Source organism: Bufo bufo, chromosome 4, assembly GCF_905171765.1.
Source record: "Bufo bufo chromosome 4, aBufBuf1.1, whole genome shotgun sequence".
In the NCBI taxonomy this organism is placed as follows: domain Eukaryota; kingdom Metazoa; phylum Chordata; class Amphibia; order Anura; family Bufonidae; genus Bufo; species Bufo bufo.
The window spans coordinates 435,557,208-435,578,800 of NC_053392.1; the positions used below are offsets into that span (position 1 = coordinate 435,557,208).

The 21,593-nt window shown below is 42.2% G+C and overlaps 1 protein-coding gene across 2 annotated transcripts in view; it reads left to right on the forward strand.

Annotated features, from left to right (window-relative positions):
* TMEM242 (transmembrane protein 242) overlaps positions 1-21,593 on the forward strand; it is a 97,021-nt gene that overhangs the window by 29,398 nt on the left and 46,030 nt on the right. For both annotated transcript variants that reach the window (XM_040429369.1, XM_040429371.1), the window contains exon 2: positions 4,283-4,383. In XM_040429369.1, the coding sequence (XP_040285303.1) occupies positions 4,283-4,383 (101 nt within the window). The remainder of the gene's footprint in view (positions 1-4,282; positions 4,384-21,593) is intronic.

The window sequence follows — 21,593 nt, forward strand, 5'->3', positions numbered from 1 at the left end:
CCCTATGACTTTTTTTTCAATCATTATAAATAGACATTCTTAAGAACAAAGGACCAGATTTATCATTATTCTGACAGCTCACTCCACTTTCACATATGGCTAAAGTCAGTTTTAGACAACCAAAAATATTTTTAGCTAGCAAATAGATAATGTGTGTTGATTACATAGAAAACCCATAAGTCTCACACATATATTATAACTCAATCTTTATTAGTTAAAAAGAGAATACATAAATAGTACAAAGATGTGATTACATATAGTGGTAGTGATGCAGGAGGATAATGTGACAAGTACAAAAAAGAGCCACCATCAGTCCTCAAACTGTAAAAACAGATGGTAAAACTGGGCTGAGTGAAGAAGTTGCATATCTATACTCATGTGATATGATAGTAACAATACATGTATATACCCACACAGGGGATAAGCAACTGTGTAACAAACCACATGTCAAAATACAATCGCATTCATTGCGATAATGTTGCAGGGAGGTCAGCACAGTGTGCCGGAGCACACCCCTGTGACAGAATACTGACCCACATGCAACAAACAAGTGAAGGAGACAGTGGAGCAGCCCATTTCACTCCAGCAGAGGAAATGGAGATGATGGCTCCTAGCCCGACGCGCGTTTTGCCCCCTGAAGAAGCGAGGCGAAACGCGCGTCGGGCTAGGAGCCATCATCTCCATTTCCTCTCCTGGTTAGTATGGGCTGCTCCACTGTCTCCTTCACTTGTTTGTTGCATGTGGGTCAGTATTCTGTCACAGGGGTGTGCTCCGGCACACTGTGCTGACCTCCCTGCAACATTATCGCAATGAATGCGATTGTATTGTGACAGGTGGTTTGTTACACAGTTGCTTATCCCCTGTGTGGGTATATACATGTATTGTTACTATCATATCGCATCAGTATAGATATGCAACTTCTTCACTCAACCCAGTTTTACCATCTGTTTTTACAGTTTGAGGACTGATGGTGGCTCTTTTTTGTACTTGTCACATTATCCTCCTGCATCACTACCACTATATGTAATCGCATCTTTGTACTATTTATGTATTCTCTTTTTAACTAATAAAGATTGAGTTATAATATATGTGTGAGACTTATGGGTTTTCTAAAGTCAGTTTTAGCCAAGTCAGATTTATGATCGGCCCTTTAAGACTGTAATAAATGTGGTTTGACGGTAGCAGTTTATCCGTCAGTAAGCAGCTTTACAAAAGTCGCACGTCTTTACGAAAAAGTCGCATGTTCTATTAAAAAGTCTCATAAGGTAAGCATGGTCCTCACTGGAGTGAAATTGCGCATTTTTTTTTGTGACTTTTGCGACTTTTTAAATAGTCGCAATAGTAAATCTGTCTAGAGATTAATTTACATAAGAAAACACGCCCACTTTCAGAAAACTGGCGAGCATAGTGCAGAGCAGAAAAAAGTCTAAAATTTTTGCACAGTTTTAGCGATTGAGCAAAAATTCGCAACTTTTTCACCCCATTATTCTGACTTGAGCTAATGATAAATCTGGCCCAAAGACTTGTCCTTTGGCCACAGAATCCTTTCTGCCATGGTCCCTCCCTAATATATATTACTTTGTTAATCCTCCTGTGAGTGCCGTTGTGGAGCGCCGGGAAAAGGGTTAATTACGCTTATTGGTAATTAGTTTTTCCAATAGCCCTCCACCACGGCACTGGGATTTCCCTCCTTTTTTTTTTCTTTTTGTCTCTTTGCAAATTATGTAATTTGTTAATGGTTAATACATATTTTGTTTTTTGCATCCCTTCCGTGTCCTCTCTTATTGACTGAATAGGTAAGGGGAGGAGGCCTTTTTAAATCATGTGCTTTTGCGTTGTTTCCTGTCCTGGGGGCGGGGACACCCTACTGTACGTGCCGTTGTGGAGCCTATTGGAAAAACCAATTACCGGTAAGAGTAATTAACCCTTTTGTCACCTTGCCTCACAAAAAGGGTAACACCAAGCGATCAAAATGTCTTATGTACCCTAAAATGGTACCCATCAAACAGTCATCTCATCCCGCCAAAAATGAGCCCCAACCTAAGACAATCTCCCAAAAAATTCAAATAAGTCTACTTTCACACGGATCAGTTTGCATTCTAATGCATTCTGAATGGAAAAGGATCCGCTCAGAATGCATTATTTCAGTCTCCATTCCGCTCTGGAGGCGGACACCAAAACGCTGCTTGCAGCGTTTTGGTGTCCGTCTGATGAAACTGAGCCAAACAGATCCTTTCTGACGCACAATGTAAGTCAATGGGGATGGATCCGTTTTTACTGACGCAATCTGGCACTATAGAAAATGGGTCTGTCCTCCATTGACTTTCAATAGTGTTCAAGACCAGATCCGTCTTGGCTATGTTAAAGATAATACAAATGGATCCGTTCTGAACGGATGCAGACAGCTGTATTATCTGAACGGATCCGTCCATGATGGATCCGCACAAAACGCGAGTGTGAAAGTAGCCTAATTGGGCTCTCAGAAAATGGCAACAGAAAAACAAGATTTTATTCTGTTCACAAAATGCTTTCACTGTGTAAAACGTAATAAAAATGATAGACATATTGGGTATTGCTGCGTCTGTAACAACCTGCTCTATAACAATATCGCATTATATGCCCCCTCAGGTGAATGAAAAAAAAATTATAATAATAATTTAAAAAAACTATGCCAAAACAGCCATTTTTTTTTTTCACCTTGCCTCCCAAAAAGTGTAATGCCAAGCAATCAAAAAGTCTTATGTACCCCAAAATAGTACCAATGAAAACGTCGCCTCATCCCGCAAAAAATGAGCCCCCACATAAGACAATCACTCAAAAAACCAATGGCACCCGTAAACCAATCCATCAAAATCTGCGCTGCAAAAGCCATATGGCGCTCCTTCCGTTCTGAATCCTGCCATGTGCCCTTACAGCAGTTTACCACCACATATGGGGTGTTGCCGTATTCAGGAGAAAATGGGTAACAAATTATGGGGTGCTTTTTTTCCTGTTACCCCTTGTGAAAAAGAAAAATTTGGGGCTAAAGCAACATTTAATTGGAAGAAATGAAACTACATTTTCACAGCCAAGTGTTTCCAAATTCCGTAAAATGCTTAGGGGGTCAAAGTGGTCAGTACCCCCTTAATATATACTTCAAGGGGTGTAGTTTCCAAAATGGGGTCACTTTTTGAGGGTTTCCACTGTAGGGGTACGTTAGGGTCTCTTCAAATACAAGATTGTGCCTAAAAACCATTCTAGCAAAATCTGCTTCCAAAATCCATATGGCGCTCCTTTCCTTCTGACACTGCCATGTGCCCATAGAGCAGTTTACCGCCACATATGGGGTATTTCTGTAAACTGCGGAATCGAAGTAATGCATATTGAGGTTTAGTTTGCTGTTAACCCTTGCTGTGTTGCAAAAAAAGAATTGATTTAACATACAAAATCTACCAAAAAAGTTAAATTTTACCGGTTATTCTTGAGGAACACCTCAAGGGTTAACAAAATTTGTAACCTCAGTTTTGAATAATGTGAGGGGTGCAGTTTCTAAAATGGGGTCATTTATGGGTGGTTTCCATTATGTAAGCCCCTCAAAATCATTTTGAAACTGAATTGGTGCTCAGAAAAATGGTTTTGGAAATTTTCTTGAAAATTTTAAAATGGATTTTAAACTTCTTCTAAGTCCTCTAACGTCCTAAAAAAAATAAAATGACATTTACAAAATGATGCCAACATAAAGCAGACATATGGGGAATGTTACCTGATAAAATATTTATTACTTATCACTTTCTGTTTTAAAAGCAGAGAAATAGAAATTTTAAAAATTGCTAATTTTTCTAAATGTTTGGTAAATGTAATTTTTTTTTTCATAAATAAAGATGAAATATATTGACTCAAATTTATGACTATCTTGAAGTACAATGTGTCACGAGAAAACAACCTTAGTATGGCTTGGATGAGTAAAAGCGTTCCAAAGTTATTACCACATAAAATGACACACGTCTGGGATTTAGGGTGAAAAGTGGCTTGGTACTGAAGGGGTTAAACACTGGTCACACAGACAAACGCAACTTTTTCTGGTGCTTAACACAAGCCAGAAAAAGGAGGGGGGGGGGGGGTGCTGGGGCTGACAGCAAGAGACTGGACACATTTGTTAATTCATGCATATTAGTAAATGGACTTTCTTCTATTTTAAACACCCATACAGCCATTCTTCTGGCTGAGCAACCCCTTATCGCTTCTTAGGGGGGTTATTATTTGAAAATTCAGATTCCAATCTATATATTTTTTTATCCATCAGGTGGCATTTTTCTTGGGACAGTTGCAACTGCAGGAATGCTTTCTGGTTTCGGAACGACATTGTCCCTTGCAAAGAAAAGGAGTCCTAACTGGTTTAATAAGGTGTGTGTGCTTCTACCTTTCCATATCCTCCTGTATGGACTAAAGAAAGCAGATGCAACAGTAATGCAATACAGTCGTGGGCAGGAACTCTGAGACTGACACAGGTTTTCATAAAGTTTGCTGCGCCTTTGTCGGATGTTTCTGTGATATACTTAAAGGGGTTTTCTCATCTCAAACAATGGGGGCATTTTGCTAGGATATGCCCCCATTGTCTTATAGGTGCAGGTCCCGCACCTATATCGAGAATGGAGCCCCGAAAGTGAAGGAGAGCGCACTGCGCATGCGCAGCCGCCCTCCATTAATTTCTATGGGGCCGCCAAAAAATAGCGCTGGCTCGGCTATTGCTGTCTGCCCCATAGAAATGAATTGGAGCATTGGCCTCGCACGTGCGGCACGCTCCTATTCACTTCTATGGGAGAGGCGGGGATTAGTGCTTGGTGGTGGATGTACCCCGGAAAATCTGGGGTCATCCAGCCACAGCGCTCCCCGCTCTGTTCTTGATATAGGTGTGGGACCCGCACCTATCAAACAATGGGGGCATATCCTAGCTTCTGGAGCAAATCCCGGTTGATGGCAAATTATTCTTTCCTAATCAATGCTTGGCGTTTTATTACTTTGTGATTTTGTTTGCCCACTCGCTTTTTGAGGATTGACCACAGGTTCTCAATAGGATTGAGATCTGGTGAGTTTCCTGGCTATGAAGATCTAAAACGTCAATGTTTTGTTCGCCAAGCCAGTTAATTATCGCTTTTGCAATGTCTCATAAAGGGGGGGGGGGGGGGGGGGGGGGAAGCACTGTTCATCACCAAATTGCTCCTGTATCTTTGGGAGAAGTTGCTGTTGGAGGAGGTTTTCATACCATTCTTTACCCATAGCAGTGTTTTTAGTTAAAATTGTAAGTTAGCCCACTCCCTGAGAATCAACCCCACACATGAATGGTCTCAGGATGCTTTACTGTTGGCATGATGCATGACTCTCTGCTCGCCAAGCACAGTGCCGTACACTGTATAGTGGCTGTGCTTGGTATTGCAGCTCAGACCCATTTACGGTACTTTAGTGGGGCTGAGCTGCGTCTAAGCCACGTGACCGATGAACGTGACGTCACTTGCCCTAGACAAAGCTGTGAGAAGGCTGCAGTGCTACTGTGAGCACCAAATTTGTGTCAAACTCAAAGAAAGGCCACAACTGTACCATTAAATATGTGCCGTTTTTCTTACTGGGGTCTTACCAGAACGTCATGAGTTCTGGACCTTACCATCAGTGACGAAGACTCCTAAACCCTAATAACATTTGAATAATCACAAAAAGACTCAAATATGGTTCTAAGGCTACGTTCACATTTGCATTTACAAATCGCACAGGCTGTTCTGGCAGTGGAACAGGCTGCCGGAGTTCCTCGGCTCGGACCTGTCCTAGCTAGGGCTGCACGATATATTGCAAAAATAATCGAATCGCGATAATCGGCAAATGCGATATGGCGATTCGGCCGACCTGAAAATGCTGCGATTATATATGAAGGGGCCCCTATTGATAAAATGTCCTCTGTCCTATTGATAAAATGGCCAGCCTCTGTACTTACTTTCACGATAAATGCACTGCAGCCAGCGAGGCGGCCGGCCGGCGCGTGGCTGACGTCACTTAGTCACGCTCCTGCTTCCTGAATTAAGTGGGAGGAGCGTGACAGTGACGTCAGTCACGCGCCGGCTGGCTCGCTCTCTGCAGTGCATTCATAGTGAAAGTACAGAGGCTGGCCATTTTATGAATAGGAGAGTTATGTGCGCAGTTTTGGACACATGAGGGGACACATAGGGCCATGAGGGGGACCAGCATAAGATGCTATATGTGTGTCTTATGCTGGCCCCCCTCATGGCCCCATGTGTCATAGCACACATCCCCTATAACAGTGCCATCCACAGGTCCCCTATAACAGTGTCCTCCACAGATCCCCTATAACAGTGTCCTCCACAGATCCCCTATAACAGTGTCCTCCACAGATCCCCCACATAACAGCGTCCTCCACAGATCCCCCACATAACAACAGCGTCCTCCACAGATCCCCACATAACAACAGCGTCCTCCACAGATCCCCCACATAACAACAGCGTCCTCCACAGATCTCCCACATAACAGCGTCCTCCACAGATCCCCCACATAACAGCGTCCTCCACAGATCCTCCACATAACAGCGTCCTCCACAGATCCCCCACATAACAGCATCCTCCACAGATCCCCCACATAACAGCGTCCTCCACAGATCCCCCACATAACAGCGTCCTCCACAGATCCCCCACATAACAGCGTCCTCCACAGATCCCCCACATAACAGCGTCCTCCACAGATCCCCCACATAACAGCGTCCTCCACAGATCCCCCACATAACAGCGTCCTCCACAGATCCCCCACATAACAGCGTCCTCCACAGATCCCCCACATAACAGCGTCCTCCACAGATCCCCCACATAACAGCGTCCTCCACAGATCCCCCACATAACAGCGTCCTCCACAGATCCCCCACATAACAGCGTCCTCCACAGATCCCCCACATAACAGCGTCCTCCACAGATCCCCCACATAACAGCGCCATCCACAGATCCCCCACATAACAGCGCCATCCACAGATCCCCCACATAACTATGTCATACCCAGCCGCGTCAGCGGCTCATATGGGAAAATCCAAGCAAATAGACCTCTAGCACAATTCCCTTAAAATATCGCATCGCATATCGTTATCGCAATTTTTAGGGCCCTAATCGCAATCGCACAAAATTCCCATATCGTGCAGCCCTAGTCCTAGCCATATAATGCTGTGCAAAGCCAGATCCCCATTGACTATAATGCAATTTGCCCGCTTATTTATTTATTTATTTATTTATTTTTATACTGCATGCAGTTTTTATGGTGGCTGTTTCTGGCAAAACAAATGTGTATATATGGAGTTTGTTCAGTTCTTTTACTTTCCTATAGAGAAGGGGATAAAAAAACAAAACACCTTTCTAAAATGCCAAGAGCTTCAATTAGAAAAACCCCACTAGGCAAAAAAACGCCTTTCTACCCTGCTTTTCATATTGGCCATAGACTTTCAACATCTGGAGCTGGCTTTTTTTGCCACTAAAACCACAGAACTGCAGAAAAGGCCACAAAATCCGTTTTATTTTTTTTAAAATTCAGGCTACCCAGCAATTACAGCAGCTAGAAAAAGCCCTGTATGATATATGAACACTGTTACAGATGCTTCCCCCGCTAAGCCTCACTGGCTGTATCTGTTACTTTACATTATTGAATAGTGTGACAGGTGGTGCTTTTCACTATTGGGGGGGGGGGGGGGGGGGGGAACAGTCAATGGAGAGATTTATCAAAATTGGAAACATTGAGGCGTTGGCCATAGCAACAAATCAGATTGCATTTTCCTTATTTTTTATTTTTTTTACTTTTTAAAACTCTGATGCTATATCAGTGTTCCAGATCAAAGAAAATAAACAGGAGCCATTGGCTCCTAAACTGAAGAATTTAGTAACCAAATTAAATTTTTTGCCGCCAAATTGAAAATATGACCTCTCCTGTCAAGTAGATCTTCTCTTTCCTCTTCTCCATTTGACCCAGACCTCCATGACAAAGTCTTTCAGCTGCATCTCGTCTCTACAGAGTTTGTTACAGACACGTTACATTTTTTTATTTTTCCATCAAACCAACCCCCCCCCCCCCCCATATCCTGGTGTCCCAACAATGTCATCCTGCTGCGATTCCTAATACTGTGCCCGTGCTGCTCCCCAATGCCCCAGGTACTATACTGCTGAAAAAATAGTGACCCCCACTAGAAATAATGTCCCTATAGTGTCTACAGCAATTATAAATGCCACCTAGAGAGCCCCCAGTAATAATAATAATAAAACCTTAGATTAATCCCCCCCCACACTACCCTCTCATAGTAATTCCCCCCCCCCCACGGTCTACACATAGTAATGTCTCCCCACACAGTAGTAACTTCCCCCTCACGTAATCATTTTTTCCCCACACTGTCCCATATAGTAATTTCCGCACACATAGTAATTACTCCCCCACTGCCCCCACAGTAGAAATATGCTCCACAGTAGTAATCCCCCCCCCCCCCATACTGTCCTCTAGTGCCCCCCTTATGGCTAGTAATGTCTCCCAGTGCCCCCTTTCCAGAAGTAATGTCCCCCCCCACTGCCCCCCTTACGACCAGTAATGTTAGCAATTGAAACAAAAAAAGCTAAAATCTTAAACTCACCTGTGTCCTTTCGCTGGCACTCACTAGCTGCTGGTATAGCCCTGGATGGTGCGACAGACGCGCACACCTCAAAAAAGTCTTGTCGCCATCTGCAAATTTTAAGGCGCATTGGTGACCATTTTGGTCACCATCTGGAGTGCTGTATAAGCAATTGCTCCACATTTTTGTTACTTAAAGGGGTATTCCGGATATATAATGTTATCCCCTATCCACAGGTTAGGGGATAACTATTAGATCAGTGGGGGTCCTACATCTGTGACCCCCACTGATCACAGGAACAGGGGCCTCATACCCTGTGGCGCCCGTGAAATAAACGGAGCAGTAAGCAAGCGTGACTGCTCCATCCATTTCTATGGGAATTCCAAAGATAGCCGAGTGCTGTACTCTGCAGGGTCACAGTAATACTGGATGGCATGTCCCCTTACAGACTGGCACATACAGATGCTGGATATCCTTGTGTGGTTTGTCATTCCAAGCTCTTAATATTGGACATCTTTCAGACAAGGTGGTTGTCGGCTGTTGTGCACCGTTGCTCCATCCAGACCTAGATGTTTAAAGGGTTTTCCGGTGTTTCTATGGTTCTTAACAATATGCTAAAGTAGTTGCTTACCTCATGTACATCTTCCCCATGCTTTTTTAATTTGGAGTCTCATGACCCATTTTCACCGTGTAAAGAAATCACTCTGGTTTGTTTGAATCCTGTATGTAGCACTCCCTGTATCCAACCAAACCCATGATCCACTTCTCCTTTCTCTGCCACCATTCCAGCACTGCCCCTAACAACGCCCACTAGTTTATAGCTTCTCCCACCTAGCTGGTTACATACACTCCCCTATTACTGCCTCGCCCATGGACAGAACATCACAGGAAATAAGAAAGAGCTGCCTGGACATGGTCATGTGACCACAGCCCAGAACAGAAGATAGAAGCAATAAAGATAAAACTAATACATTAAAATAATAATGTATGAAGGGCCCTTTCATTTTGTAAAGGATTTTAGCGCGAACTGGAAAAGCTCCTTTAAAGCTACATTTCCTGTGGCTGGCCATTGCTTCTCCCTGCAATAACGACTGATGCCAGGGTTGTAGAGAACCTAGTCTTTATTTAACCACCTCAGCCCCCCTAGCTTAAACACCCTTAATGACCAGGCCACTTTTTACACTTCTGACCTACCCTACTTTCACCGTTTATTGCTCGGTCATGCAACTTACCACCCAAATGAATTTTACCTCCTTTTCTTCTCACTAATAGAGCTTTCATTTGGTGGTATTTCATTGCTGCTGACATTTTTACTTTTTTTATTAATCAAAATTTACCAAAATTTTTGCCAAAAAATGACATTTTTCACTTTCAGTTGTAAAATTTTGCAAAAAAAACGACATCCATATATAAATTTTTCTCAAAATTTATTGTTCTACATGTCTTTGATAAAAAAAAAAATTGGGGTAAAAAAAAAAATGGTTTGGGTAAAAGTTATAGCGTTTACAAACTATGGTACAAAAATGTGAATTTCCGCTTTTTGAAGCAGCTCTGACTTTCTGAGCACCTGTCATGTTTCCTGAGGTTCTACAATGGCCAGACAGTACAAACACCCCACAAATGACCCCATTTCGGAAAGTAGACACCCTAAGGTATTCGCTGATGGGCATAGTGAGTTCATAGAACTTTTTTTATTTTTTGTCACAAGTTAGTGGAAAATTATGATTTTTTTAATTTTTATTACAAAGTCTCATATTCCACTAACTTGTGACAAAAAATAAAAACTTCTATGAACTCACTATGCCCATCAGCGAATACCTTGGGGTGTCTTCTTTCCAAAATGGGGTCACTTGTGGGGTAGTTATACTGCCCTGGCATTCTAGGGGCCCTAATGCGTGGTAAGTAGTTTGAAATCAGAATCTGTAAAAAATGGCCGGTTAAATCCTAAAGGTGCTCTTTGGAATGTGGCCCCCTTTGCCCACCTAGGCTGCAAAAAAGTGTCACACATGTGGTATCTCCGTACTCAGGAGAAGTTGGGCAATGTGTTTTGGGGTGTCATTTTACATATACCCATGCCATGCTGGGTGAGAGAAATATCTTGGCAAAAGACAAGTTTTCCAATTTTTTTTTTTATACAAAGTTGGCATTTGACCAAGATATTTATCTCACCCAGCATGGGTATATGTAAAATGACACCCCAAAACACATTGCCCAACTTATCCTGAGTACGGCGATACCACATGTGTGACACTTTTTTGCAGCCTAGATGCGCAAAGGTGCCCAAATTCCTTTTAGGAGGGCATTTTTAGACATTTGGATCCCAGACTTCTTCTCACGCTTTAGGGCCCCTAAAAAGTCAGGGCAGTATAAATACCCCACATGTGACCCCATTTTGGAAAGAAGACACCCCAAGGTATTCAATGAGGGGCATGGCGAGTTCATAAAAAAAAAATTTTGGGCCACAAGGTAGCGGAAATTGATTTTTTTGGGGTTTTTTTTCTCACAAAGTCTCCCTTTCCGCTAACTTGTGACAAAAATTTCAATCTTTCATGGACTCAATATACCCCTCAGCGAATACCTTGGGGTGTCTTCTTTCCAAAATGGTGTTATTTGTGGGGTGTTTGTACTGCCCTGGCATTTGAGGGTCTCCGCAATCATTACATGTATGCCCAGCATTAGGAGTTTCTGCTATTCTCCTTATATTGAGCATACGGGTAATGAGATTTTATATTTTTTTTTTCGTTCAGCCTCTGGGCTGAAAGAAAAAATGAACGGCACAGATTTCTTCATTCGCATCGATCCATGTGGATGAAAAAATCTCTGCCAAAAAAAAAAAAAAGGAGGGGAAAGGCGTCTGCCAGGACATAGGAGCTCCGCCCAACATCCATACCCACTTAGCCCGTATGCCCTGGCAAACCAGATTTATCCATTCACATCAATCGATGGATGAATAAATCATTGCCGGGATTATTTTTTTTTTTTATATATATACAAAGTGTTTGCCAAAGCATATGAACACCGCCGCCTCCTCAGCTCATATGCCTCGGCAAACGTATCTTTTACTGCAGAGGAGAAATCTCGTCTTGCAGTGCCGCATACACCGACTTGTGTGTAATCTGACAGCAGCGCAATGCTTCTGTCAGAATGCACATCAGTGCTGCAGCTAGTCGATCGGTTGGTCCACCTGGAAGGTAAAAAAAACAAAACAAAAAAGAAAAAACCAGGCCGCAACGCAATTAATTTTATTAACTTTATAATAACTTTTGAACAGAACATATAAACTTTTTTTTTACTTTTTGAACTGAACTTTTTTGCTTACTGTTTTTTTTTTTTTTTTACCTTTTATAGGACAAACCTCTCCTTCCCCATGGGACAATGTGCAAAGCGCAAATCGCCCAAAGATGTGGCGAAGTACATTATGCACTTTATCCCAGGTGAAAGGAGAGGTTTGCAGTAGCTGTGAGTGTAAGGGCCCTAATAGCCCTGTGTGCCTGTCCTGTGAGATGCAATCCCTATGCTAAGTGTACCTGTGTGTGGTACTTCTGGAAACACTCTCCAAAGCATAGGGCAGGGTGGTCAGGACAGAAATAGCGGGTGTCACGCCTTATTCCACTCCTGCTACAGACACGACATCTTTTTCGGGGTGACGGTTGGGTTGAGGTACCAGGAACGACACTGGGGAAATGTCGCTCGTGTAGATGGCTAACTACACTGGTGGATGGGGCCACGGAACCTCCTGGATACAGGAGGTTCGCGATGATCTCTTCCTGAAATTTGAGGAAGGATCCTGTTCTCCCAGCCTTACTGTAGAGAACAAAACTATTGTACATCGCCAATTGAATCAAATATACAGACACCTTATACCAGCGTCTGGTGCGTCGGGAAACTAAATAGGGAGCCAACATCTGGTCATTGAAGTCCACTCCTCCCATGAGGACTGAGAGGGGCTTTTCAATGACACGGGTTGCCCTTTCAATTTGTATTGTCGTGTCTGCGTGAATGGAGGAGAGCATGTAAACGTCATGCTTGTCTCTTCATTTCACCGCGAGCAGTTCCTCGTTACACAAGGCAGCCCTCTCCCCCCTTGCAAGACGGGTGGTAACGAGCCGTTAGGGGAAGCCCACGCGGCTAGGTCGCACAGTGCCACAGCAGCCAATCTGTTCTAGGAACAAATGCCTGAAGAGTGGCACACTTGTGTAAAAATTGTCCACATAAAGATGATACCCCTTGCCAAATAAGGGTGACACCGAGTCCCAGACTGTCTTCCTACTGCTCCCCAGGTAGTCAGGGCAACCGACCGGCTCCAGGGTCTGATCTTTTCCCTCATGGATCCGAAATTTGTGGGTATAGCCTGTGGCCCTTTCACAGAGCTTATACAATTTGACCCCATACCGGGCACGCTTGCTTGGGATGTATTGTTTGAAGCCAAGGCGCCCGGTAAAATGTATTAGGGACTCGTCTACGCAGATGTTTTGCTCGGGGGTATACAAATCTGCAAATTTCTGGTTGAAGTGGTCTATGAGGGGCCGAATTTTGTGGAGCCGGTCAAAAGCTGGGTTTCATCTGGGACGAGAGGTGCTGTTGTCGCTAAAGTGCAGGAAACGCAGGATGGTCTCAAAACGTGCCCTGGACATAGCAGCAGAGAACATGGGCATGTGATGAATCGGGTTCGTGGACCAATATGACTGCAATTCATGCTTTTTGGTTAGACCCATGTTCAGGAGAAGGCCCATAAAAATTTTAATTTTGGAAACTTGGACTGGTTTCCACCGGAAAGGCTGGGTATAATAGCTTCCCGGGTTGGCGGATATAAATTGTGTGGCATACCGATTTTGTTTCTGCCACGACTAAGTCCAAGAGCTCCGCAGTCAAGAACAGCTCAAAAAATCCCAGGGCCGAACCGATCTGAGCTGTCTCAACCCGAACTCCAGACTGGGCGGTGAAAGGGGGAACTACAGGTGCGGCTGAATTTGGTGCACCTCAGGGACTCTAGGGGCTCTACGGGCTTGTCTTTGCGGTGGCTGCGACGGGGTAACTATTGCACGTGCCACCGTACCAGCTTCAACTGCCCTTCTGGACCTCGCCACTTCACCATGTTGTACGGCAGTGCTGGTACTAGGTCCAGGGAGGGCTGCGCTGCTGGTGTATGAAAAAGGGGTGGGTTTTATCTCACACGGAGGCGCCACTCTTTACTTAATCGATGGTATTGATAAAATTCACGATTGATTATATTGAAGTATCTTAAAATATTTTTTTAAATAAAATAAAAGTTTTAAAAGTATTTTACCAGAGTCACTATATCTGACGGGCTGGAAATTGATAGTTCAGCGGATTAAAACCACATAATGATGATGAATCAGTATATTTCCAACAGAGTCATATAGAACCACATCAGTGTAGTGAAACTTGGTTTGTACTTACTTCACCCAGGAGGAGAGATGGGGGATAAACTCAATACACCCCCAAACCCTTCCTCCTGCGCCTGGTTCGCTTCTAGAATGTCAGGAAAGAACAGCAGTCCTGTGGCTGGAGCTTCTTGTCAATTCCTTTATTTGGACAGTCAGGGTGGGGTGAGAAGGAGGCCCAACGCGTTTCGGGGATATATAAATCCCCTTCATCAGGAGCATATACAATAGGCGACAAACTGGCTTCTTTAAATCAAATTTGGCGCCAAAAGCAGATTGTGAGGCGTCACTTCCGGTCCGCGTGTACCCATTCGTTCCAGCATGGAACGCAAACCGGAAGTGGAGGCCGACAGATGGATAAAGTACAAAACAAACAAATTCATGCAATAGTTACAATGATTGGCTACATTGAAATACTTAACATTGTGCCCGGATTCATGCCGTATGACTACTAAAGTCCCATATCATCTCGGCCGGCTAAGAGAGCGTACCCGGAAGTGAAATCACTTCCGGTATATAACATTCACAATCTTAGGGCTAAATCATAAAAAAATGGATAAATAAATATGTAAGCACAGTCTAACCCTAGGGAAGAAAGGGAGCTCTACAAAGACATAGATCGAGCTTCTAATCTGAAGGGGGTCTGTATGTGACGACGGAGGGGTGACGTCAAGCCCTGGTCTCCGCCCACTTCCGGTCAGTGGAACGCAAGCGGCAGGACTATAAATATTCAATCTATGTATGTATTGATATGCGCTTGGGAAAAGGGGAACAAGATTAATCTATAAAGTATTGGTATGGAAATAGATTATATAGCGATATATTAATATATTGAAATATTAGAAAAACATTAAAGGAAAATAAATATAATATATTAAAATATATAAATAAATGTTAGGTACAGATCTGGATAATGTAGACGTATGGCGTTGTGCTTAACGATATATGTTTTTTCTTTTAGGGTGTTCTATTCCCAAAAACTAACATCATGTACATATATAAAGATGTGCAAACCTATATGAAGCATATGTGGTATAGAGTAGTGACATAGTTGAATGTATATATTGGCCAAGCTTGACCTTCCTCTCGCTTCAGCGGAACAAATATATAGAAGCAAATCTATAGGAATATCCCGTCAGATATAGTGACTCTGGTAAAATACTTTTAAAACTTTTATTTTATTTAAAAAAATATTTTAAGATACTTCAATATAATCAATCGTGAATTTTATCAATACCATCGATTAAGTAAAGAGTGGCGCCTCCGTGTGAGATAAAACCCACCCCTTTTTCATTCTCTTGTTCTTATTCTAGCCTAGGTATATTTTCCTAGCTAGGTTTATCCCACTGGCAGCCTTCTTATGTTCTTATCCTTTTTACTTGTACCAACTAATCTAAATATTGTAAAAATATATTTTTAGATAGAAAGAAACTATCTAACTGTCAGATCCACACCTTTGGCGCCCTGCGAGTTAGGTATCCTGACCTTCATATTGAGAGCCAGGCGACTAACCCCCTTTCTTTTTTTCTCTCTTGTCCCTGATCTATTGTTCGACCGATGGGAGACCAACGGTCGACCAGGGGAGCAGTGGCTGACTTAGGTTGGACCTATCTCAAGACTGATATACCAAGCTTGTTTAAAAGAGTTTGGAAAGAAGTACAGAGATTACCAAATTTTCCAGAGTTTCCGATACCCAATGGAATAATAACAGACCTGCAACCAAGCAACATGAATCTGCCATCGACTATGGATGAGAGCAATCCCATAAATGGAGACACTGGAGTACTTCCTGGTAACATCTCTGAACTAATCAAGAACTTTGTTCGCAATGAAATTGATTGGTTCTTTCTGTCTATATACAAAACCATGGGGTTGGTTCCCCGCGGATTGAGACTATCTTTGAAACCAACTTTTAATAATGATATATCCTTCACTACAGATTGGTTTAGAATTAGCGACTTATGTTCTCTCCACCTGCTTGATCTCTTAATTTTAAAACGTAAAGAACTATGCAAACATATAGGTACACAGCTAGGAAAATGGTTGAAGCTGCCTTTCTCCCAGGGAGAGTCGGGTTATCCATTTCTTAATTTTTTCAGATCCTTCGAATATAACGAAGTCACAAGAAAATGCAAAAAACTGTTACGTGATTTACATGACTACAATTCCAATAAAATTCGACCTTGGGACAGAAAACGGGATATACCATACGCCGAACCATTTCATAATAGACCCAATACCAGATCGAGAATCACCAACCCCACACTTTTTTCAACTCAGTCAAAATCCTTTCAAGGCAAGACCTTTTACAATAGCAACATGGCCAAAACCAGTCACTATCCCACAACCACCAAACAGGTCCCCAGATCATCTCAGGAACCACCCCCCCGGATTAAAACTAAGCGTCTAGGTCCACCACTTCCATCCTCGGTACCCAAAGGAGGGCACCTATCATTAATGAATCAGTCTGACTTCCTGACACCAACGTCTGGGAGACCAAATCAGTCTTCCCAGAGGTCTACTATTAATCTCATTATACCTAATCCCTTACCCATTAGTACCGAAAACTCTGAACAACCTCACATTTCTCAAGACAACATTAGTTCACTTAATTTCTCCACCCACTCAGTTTCAAGCACTAATTCCGAGACTTTTTTAGCCTTACCGTCCAACCTTTCAGAAGGGTCCCCTTTATTAGGGAGTCTTTCTCCGGTCATCCACGATATTCACAATGTACCTCCCATCAGGAAAATTCTGTCCAGCACCCAACCTCTCAACACATTCTTCACCCCAGTGGGTCAACAGACACCAACACCATCCAAAAATCCCCTCACACCAAAAATTACGAATTTTTTCACCCCTTTAGGGACTTCTCGCAAAAGACCAAAAAACGAGTTAGAGGATGTAGAGGGGGAATACGGAGACACACCAAAAAACAAAAAAATAAAAACACCATTTCAACCACCACTATAACCAATAAACAAGGATGTAGTGAAGGTAACATGAACAGAACTCACACTAAAGAGGAGGAAGAAAAACTGAAGGGAATCTTTAATTTATCTAGCCACAAACTGACCTCAGATGAGATAAACTTGTTAAGCAAAGGATTATCCTTTTGCCCCTCCAATAGCCCGGACCAATTTGAATTGTTTGTAGATCTGAACCAGTTTATCAGAAGACTCACACTGAAAAGACATTTTACAATGAAACAACTACCTCTTGGTAACCACCATCCTTTGGTTCCGATAGTTGAGAACAATATCAATATCACACAAACAGACACACTTTTAGGAGGACAAGTACCTGAAACTATTACCCCTATACCCTCTGGACTGAAAATACGGTCTTCTTTTTACCCGATTGAGAGTAGAGGTCCACATCTGGAAAGTTATTTTAATATGGTTTTGGATGACCTTAAAAATCTGTCCAAAAACAAAAATTTAAATAATCCCCATAACCTAAAACCCTCAGAAAGAAAAGCTTTAAACGATATAAGAAGAAATAAGGATATTGTAATCCAAAAATGCGGACAAGGGAGGGGGGGTAGTTATAATGGACCAAAAATATTATTTGAAAGAATCACTCAAAATTTTATCTAATCGAGATTATTATAAAACGCTAGATAGTGATCCGACACCTGTTTTTAAAAAAACTCTACAGAAATTAATAGATTTCGGTTCCCAAACAGACATTTTAGATAAAAAAGAAAGACTCTTTTTATGTAACAATCATCCTACTTTAGCACGGTTTTACTTTTTACCAAAAATTCACAAAAATCTGACAAACCCGCCGGGGAGACCCATTATCTCCGGAATAGACTCACTCACATCTAATCTCTCCGCATACGTCGATAGATTTCTTCAGGGCTATGTAAAACAGCTTCCTTCTTATCTCCGCGATTCGGCGGATCTGATCAACTCTCTCAACACAGTCAGTTGGAGAGATGAGTACTACTGGGTCACCCTAGATGTTGCATCCCTTTATAGCAATATTCGTCACGATCTAGGCTTGAATTCGGTACAATTTTTTTCTCACCCAAGACCCATTACTCCCTGCTACACAAAAAGAATTTTTAATGAAGTCTATTGATTTTATTCTTAACCACAATTATTTTCTTTTTAACGACCAATTTTTTATACAGACAAAGGGTACAGCAATGGGCACAAAATTTGCCCCTGCGTACGCAAATCTGTTTGTAGGACTTTTTGAAACCCACCAGGGTCTTCTATCCCATCCCAGAATCATTTTTTACCGCAGGTATATAGATGATATTATCCTGATCTGGGATGGGGGAAAAGACGAACTTCTAGAATTTGCCAAAAACCTAAATCTTAATGATTGGGGATTAGAATTTAGCCTAGAATACGACCAAACTGAAGCTGTCTTTCTGGACCTGAAATTAGAAATCATTGCAAATACCATACACACAAGTACCCATTTCAAACAGGTAGACGCAAATAGCTACTTGGATTTCTCCAGCTGCCACCTCTCCAAATGGAAACGTAATATTCCATTTAGTCAAATGAAAAGGGTTAGAAGAAATTGCTCAGATAATGAAGTACTAAAGAAACAACTAAAGGTCCTTAAGACCCGATTTACGGAAAAAGGCTATCCCAAACGCTTAATCAAATCATCTGCTGAAAGAACACTCACTTTAGACCAAGAATCAGCCCTGAAGCCAACCTCTAAAACAATAAATAACTGTGAAAAAAACCCGTACCAATATAATTTAATCACAAGATACAACACTCAACACAATGAAATTAGAAAAATCATGAATAAACACTGGGGGATCCTTCTTAAAGATCCCATCCTTAAAGACGTGTTACCAACAAACACGTCCATCACCTTTAGGAGAGCACAGACTTTAAAAAATATGGTAGCCCCTTCATGCCCAAAACTGACCAACACCGGCATGAGTATCCTAAATTTAAGGCATAAAGAATCCAGACAAGGGATCTATAGATGCGGGATCACTAGATGTAAATGCTGCAATATGATGAACCATGGGATCACCGAACTCACAATCGCGCCAAACGATGTATGGAAGTATAGACAAGAGATCAGTTGCAACACCAGAAATGTGGTCTATTTGTTAACCTGTCCATGCAACATAAGGTATGTAGGGAGAACTACTCAAGCAGTGAGGGACAGGATGACGGAACACCGGTCGAATATCAAGCGAGGAGTCACTACACATAGTGTATCTAGACACTTCCTGGAAAAACACAATAGCAACTCTGCTTTACTAAGAGTAACCCCGTTAGAACATGTCACACATTCCTATCAATCATTGTGCAGAAAAGAAATGCATTGGATTTTTCGCCTGAACACATTATTCCCTCATGGGCTAAACGAAACACTGGAATATACCAACTATTGATAAAAAACACAAAATCATACATCTAGCAAACAACATGGTTAGATACATATATACCTGGTATCGTTACCTAGACCGAAGTATTACTACAATAAATATACACCATCTAATCGTACATGAACGAATTAGATATAAAATTGATTCACATATATCAATTAGGATCCCGTCAATAGGGAGAAGATAAAGATATTCCTATAGATTTGCTTCTATATATTTGTTCCGCTGAAGCGAGAGGAAGGTCAAGCTTGGCCAATATATACATTCAACTATGTCACTACTCTATACCACATATGCTTCATATAGGTTTGCACATCTTTATATATGTACATGATGTTAGTTTTTGGGAATAGAACACCCTAAAAGAAAAAACATATATCGTTAAGCACAACGCCATACGTCTACATTATCCAGATCTGTACCTAACATTTATTTATATATTTTAATATATTATATTTATTTTCCTTTAATGTTTTTCTAATATTTCAATATATTAATATATCGCTATATAATCTATTTCCATACCAATACTTTATAGATTAATCTTGTTCCCCTTTTCCCAAGCGCATATCAATACATACATAGATTGAATATTTATAGTCCTGCCGCTTGCGTTCCACTGACCGGAAGTGGGCGGAGACCAGGGCTTGACGTCACCCCTCCGTCGTCACATACAGACCCCCTTCAGATTAGAAGCTCGATCTATGTCTTTGTAGAGCTCCCTTTCTTCCCTAGGGTTAGACTGTGCTTACATATTTATTTATCCATTTTTTTATGATTTAGCCCTAAGATTGTGAATGTTATATACCGGAAGTGATTTCACTTCCGGGTACGCTCTCTTAGCCGGCCGAGATGATATGGGACTTTAGTAGTCATACGGCATGAATCCGGGCACAATGTTAAGTATTTCAATGTAGCCAATCATTGTAACTATTGCATGAATTTGTTTGTTTTGTACTTTATCCATCTGTCGGCCTCCACTTCCGGTTTGCGTTCCATGCTGGAACGCATGGGTACACGCGGACCGGAAGTGACGCCTCACAATCTGCTTTTGGCGCCAAATTTGATTTAAAGAAGCCAGTTTGTCGCCTATTGTATATGCTCCTGATGAAGGGGATTTATATATCCCCGAAACGCGTTGGGCCTCCTTCTCACCCCACCCTGACTTTGTCCAAATAAAGGAATTGACAAGAAGCTCCAGCCACAGGACTGCTGTTCTTTCCTGACATTCTAGAAGCGAACCAGGCGCAGGAGGAAGGGTTTGGGGGTGTATTGAGTTTATCCCCCATCTCTCCTCCTGGGTGAAGTAAGTACAAACCAAGTTTCACTACACTGATGTGGTTCTATATGACTCTGTTGGAAATATACTGATTCATCATCATTATGTGGTTTTAATCCGCTGAACTATCAATTTCCAGCCCGTCAGATATAGTGACTCTGGTAAAATACTTTTAAAACTTTTATTTTATTTAAAAAAATATTTTAAGATACTTCAATATAATCAATCGTGAATTTTATCAATACCATCGATTAAGTAAAGAGTGGCGCCTCCGTGTGAGATAAAACCCACCCCTTTTTCATTCTCTTGTTCTTATTCTAGCCTAGGTATATTTTCCTAGCTAGGTTTATCCCACTGGCAGCCTTCTTATGTTCTTATCCTTTTTACTTGTACCAACTAATCTAAATATTGTAAAAATATATTTTTAGATAGAAAGAAACTATCTTTCTTCCGTGTCAGATCCACACCTTTGGCGCCCTGCGAGTTAGGTATCCTGACCTTCATATTGAGAGCCAGGCGACTAACCCCCTTTCTTTTTTTCTCTCTTGTCCCTGCTGGTGTATGCCTCACCACGTGATCCGACAGCGCCAGCCCCACTCTGCTGCCCTTGAAACGGATCCTGCACAACCTGTGGTCTAGCGACACGGGGCCGGGTACGTCTGGTGCTATCAGGGACCTCAACCTCCTCGTCCGAACTTTGGGTCAGACTGCCACTGCTCTCTACAGGTTCATATTCTGACCCGCTAGATTCGTCAGATGAGGGTTCCCATTCCTCATCCGACTGGGTCAGAATCCTGTAGGCCTCTTCAGAAGAATACCCCCTGTTTGACATTTGGACTACTAAATTTAGGGGTATTCCCTGAGACTACCCAAGAAAAAAAGCAAGCCTGTCTTACAAAGGGGAGGCTAGCGAAGTACCGG